General features: G+C 38.9%; 1 protein-coding gene across 1 annotated transcript in view; it reads left to right on the top strand.

Annotated features, from left to right (window-relative positions):
- The window catches only part of MMP13 (matrix metallopeptidase 13), a 16,129-nt gene extending 11,995 nt beyond the window's left edge, over window positions 1–4,134 (top strand). The window contains exons 10-11 of the mRNA XM_017544770.2: window positions 1,100–1,203; window positions 2,780–4,134. Coding sequence (XP_017400259.1) covers window positions 1,100–1,203; window positions 2,780–2,880 — 205 coding nt within the window. The 3' untranslated portion in view covers window positions 2,881–4,134. The remainder of the gene's footprint in view (window positions 1–1,099; window positions 1,204–2,779) is intronic.
- The last annotated feature ends 861 nt before the right edge of the window (window positions 4,135–4,995 follow it).

Raw genomic sequence — 4,995 nt, 5'->3', positions numbered from 1 at the left:
GAGATAGTCTTGCTTTTGACGCCCAGCTGGAGTGCAGTAGCATGATCTCGGCTCACTGCAGCCTCCGTCTCCCAGGTTCAAGAGATTCTCCTGCCTCAGCCTCCTGGGTAGCTGGGATTACAGGCGCCCACCACCACACCTGGCTAATTTTTGTATTTTTAGTAGAGAGTTTCACCATGTTGGTCAGGCTGGTCTCAAACTCCTGACTTCATGTTCTGCCCGCCTTGGTCTCCCAAAGTGCTGGGATTACAGGTGTGAGCCACCACATCTGGCTACAAAGTCTTTTTTGATTTCTTTATTCAGAAGTTATTGCCTGGTTTCCTGTACTTTCATGACATGAACTTCCATGACATTTCATGATTACTTGCTTGTGCTTAACTTTTATTCCCTGGTGTTGCAGTTGTATATATACATGCCTTAGCTTTCTTGGTAGGTAGTTCAGTGGTTCTTACCTTATACTTGTTTGAACATACCTCCAGGATACACAAAAAGCTCTCTTCAGTAACAGTAGTGGCACCTTATGGGAGCCTGTTTTCCTAAGTTTATTTTAGGATATGTTTGCCTGGTTAGGGTGTGGCTGTGGGCAGGGGAGAAGGAGCTTGAAATATGCTGTTATGGAAGGGGAAAGCTATGCTTCTCTTCCTACCTTTAGTGTTACCGTAAGCTTCGACAACTTTTTAGTACAGAAATTAAACCTTAAATATTTTTTTAGCCATTACTGTACTTAGCAAGTTGTCTCACACATAGTGGGGGATCAATAGATAATTGTTATATGCACAAACATGCATTTATTTCATGCTTAAGAACACTTTCCTTATGACATGCTTTTCTAACAGATACATCATTTGTGAAATGGAAATGAGCTTGTAACTCTCTTTAAAAAGATGGCCTTCAGGCAATTCAACGAATAGTCATCAAGCACCCACTGTACATTGAGTATGCTCATTCCTAATTTTAAAAAGCTACCAGATGTTTTAAATGGATTAAAAATTTAAAATTCTTGTCAATTTTGAAAGATGCCATTGTATCTATAGTATTACTTCTAAGGTACTTTCTAAGAAATGTAACTGACTTACAAGTTTCTTTTCTTATTAAATAGATATGATGATACTAACCAGATTATGGATAAAGACTATCCGAGACTAATAGAAGAAGACTTCCCAGGAATTGGTGATAAAGTAGACGCTGTCTACGAGAAAAATGGTAAGTAGTTACATTGTGTTGACTTTACAGAGGAGCTTCTGTAGCCCTTCAAAACTCTTCTCCATACAAAGGATTTTTATCTAGGACCTAGATGTGCTAATAAATGTATGGCAGTTAAGGAATTAACCATTCCTGTGTGACTACCTACAAAGACAGCAAACAAAAAAATAACCTGCTTAGAATAAATAAGAATTTTACTTAATGATTGCTAATTCTATAAATAAGAGATGCCAAGCCTTCAACATTACTTTAACCTATGATTAAAGATGCCAAAATGCAAAGGATATTACCAGAATTCAAACTGGGCATGGAGTGGAAAGTAATTTATATATGAAGACTCATAACTACCATAACTATATAGCGATTTTTTACTTTAATTATGTTCTCAGCATTTTTTCTTTTTTTGAGACAGTCTCTCTCTGTCACCCAGGCTCGAGTTCAGTGGCACAATCTTGGCTTACTACAACCTCTGCCTCCTAGGTTCAAGACATTCTCCTGCCTCAGCCTCCAGAGTAACTGGGATTACAGGTGCCTGCCACTATACCCAGCTGATTTTTGTATTTTTAGTAGTGATGGGGTTTTGCCATGTTGGCCAGCCTGGTCTCGAACTCCTGGCCTAAAGCAATCCACCCACTTCAGCCTCCCAAAGTGCTCAGATTACAGGCCTGACCGTGCTGACCTACTTTAATCATGAAAAGAGGTATTACTGTTAACTGATAACAAATATCGGGCCAGAGTGCCTGTAATCTGAGCACTTTGGGAAGCCAAGGCAGGCAGATCACTTGAGGTCAGGAGTCCACGACCAGCCTGACCAACATGGCAAAAGCCCGTCTCTACTAAAAATACAAAANAATTTATGATCTCAGGTGATCCACCGCCTTGGCCTCCTGAAGTGCTGGGATCACAGGAGTGGGCTACCACACCAGACCCTTCTTCTTTTTTTTCTTTTTAAAAAAAGATACTTAGGCCAGGTGCAGTGGCTCATGCTTATACTCCTAGCACTGTTGGAGGCCCAGGCTGGAGGATTGTTTGAGCCAAGGATTTTGAGATCAGTCTGGGCAACATGGTGAAACCCAGTCTCTAAAAAAAAAAAAAAAAAAAAAATTAGCTGGGCGTGGTGGTGCACGCCTGTAATCCCAGCTACTCGGGAGGCTGAGGCAGGAGAATCACTTGAATTCAGAAGACAGAGGTTGCAGTGAGCCAGATCTGTGCCACTGCACTCCAGCCTGAGCAATAGGGTGAGACTCCATCTCACAAAAAAGCAAAAAACAAAATGAAACAAAAATCGATAATCGAAGTAGCAAAACTGAAACTCATGGCAAGACAACTTAGGAGACAATTTAGGAGAGCTAGGTAGATTTGCACCTTAAAAGAACAACTAAAAAATAAAAATAAAAAGATAAAAAATTTATAAAGGAATAACTATGAGCAGTACATTAAAGCCTGAATAGAGTTTAAAAAGAAAAAGGTTGAAATTCCTCCAAATGGGATCTAAGAGATTGGATTCTTAATATTAACTGGATTAAAACCTGATTATTTCCAAACTCTGAAATTGTCTTTATGCTTTTTCTTGTAGGTTATATCTATTTTTTCAACGGACCCATACAGTTTGAATACAGCATCTGGAGCAAGCGTATTGTTCGCGTCATGCCAGCAAATTCCATATTGTGGTGTTGAGTGTCTTTTTAAAAATTGTTATTTAAATCCTGAAGAGCATTTGGGTTAATACTTCCAGAAGTATGGAGTGGGGGAAGGAGGGCTATCAGGAGAAAGCTTGGTTCTGTGAACAAGCATCAGTAAGTTATCTTTGAATATGTAGTATCTATATGACCATGCGTGGCTGGAACCACATTGAAGAATGTTAGTAATGAAATGGAGGATCTCTAAGGAGCGCCTGACTCTTGCTGCTGTAGAGAAGCAATGGTTGATGATATTTCCCACACCACAAATGGGACACATGTTCTGTCAATGAGAGCATAGTTTTAAAATATATTTATAAGGAAATTTTACAAAGGCATAAAAGTAAATCACATTCATATAAATAATAAATCATCCTTACTAAAAAGTATAAAATGGCATGAAAATGGAATTTTGGGAGAGCCATACATAAATAACCCAAAGGAAAATGTCTGTAATAAATAGACTGTAACTTCCAAATAAATAATTTTCATTTTGCACTGAGAATATTCAGATGTACATGCCCTTCTTCACACAGACACTAAGAAAATATCAAAGTTACTTAAGACAGGAGACAAAAGTTGAGAGAAAAGTAGGTGTGGCCTTTAGATTCTGTTCAATTTTCACTTTTGGCCATGACTAAAGGGCTGCTCTCATATAAGACAAATAGTCCTTTCCATATCATAAAGGATAAAGAAGAATGATATCTTCTTATTAAAATATTTCAGGCTTTTCAGAAGTCACACATTACAAAGTTAAAATTGTCATCAAAATAATCTAAGGCCATCGCCTCCCTTTTTCATAAACTATTTGATTATTTAAGACTAAAAGTTGCATTTAACCCTATTTTACCTAGCTAATTATCTTAATTGTCCAGTTTGCTTTGGACATATAGGCTATTTAAAGACTTACATAGCATGAAATAAAATATATCTTATAAATTGGAAGTATATATTAAAGGAGAGACATCCAAATTTTTTTTTTTTTATAAACAGTTTACTAGATTGTGATCCCTTGAGATATGGAATGATGCTTTTCTCTGCATTTAAAAAATCCCCCACACTTCCCACAGTGCCTACTGATATTTGTGGAGGGTGCTTGGCACTTATTGAAGATATGATCAGCCATCAAAGGAAGAACTATTGTGCTCAGAGAAACTGTTCATAAACTCAGGCAAAGAAAATAAAATGCATATTTGCAAAATGTGTTAGGAAGTGTTTATGTTGTTTATAATAAAAATATATTTTCAACAGATAATTGCTGTATGGTATACTTTGTCTTTAGGTATAATTTCAAGCTTTCCTCACCCAAAATGCCAATATTTTTATTTTTGGAGACAGTTTCGCTTAGTTGCCCAGGCTTGAAGGTAGTGGTGCTATCTCATTTTTTTTTTTTTTTTTTTCTGAGACAGAGTCTCTCTCTTGTTGCCCAGGCTGGAGTGCAGTGGCGTGATCTCGGCTCACTGTAACCTCCACCTCCCCGGTTCAAGCGATTCTCCTGCCTCAGCCCACTGAGTAGCTGGGATTACAGGTGCCAGCCACTACAACTGGCTAACTTTTGTACTTTTAGTAGAGACAGGGTTTTGCCATGTTGACCCGGGTGGTCTTAAACTCCTGACCTCAGGTGATCAGCCCGCCTTGGCCTCCCAAAGTGCTGGGATTACAAGTGTGAGACACTGGGCCCGGCCAATTTTTGTATTTTTAATAGAGACAGGGTTTCACCATGTTGGCCAGCTGGTCTTGAATTTATGATCTCAGGTGATCCACCGCCTTGGCCTCCTGAAGTGCTGGGATCACAGGAGTGGGCTACCACACCAGACCCTTCTTCTTTTTTTTCTTTTTAAAAAAAGATACTTAGGCCAGGTGCAGTGGCTCATGCTTATACTCCTAGCACTGTTGGAGGCCCAGGCTGGAGGATTGTTTGAGCCAAGGATTTTGAGATCAGTCTGGGCAACATGGTGAAACCCAGTCTCTAAAAAAAAAAAAAAAAAAAAAAAAAAAAAAAAAAATTAGCTGGGGTGGTGGGTACATGCTTGTAGTCCCAGCTACTAGGGAGACTGAGGTGGGAGAACTGCTTGAGACAGAGAGAGGTCAAGGCTGCAGTGAAATGTGATCA

This window comes from Cebus imitator, unplaced genomic scaffold (genome assembly GCF_001604975.1).
Source record: "Cebus imitator isolate Cc_AM_T3 unplaced genomic scaffold, Cebus_imitator-1.0 Scaffold171, whole genome shotgun sequence".
NCBI classification, from domain to species: Eukaryota; Metazoa; Chordata; class Mammalia; order Primates; family Cebidae; genus Cebus; species Cebus imitator.
Note: the sequence above shows the minus strand (reverse complement) of the source record. Positions and strands in the feature narration are given on the sequence as shown.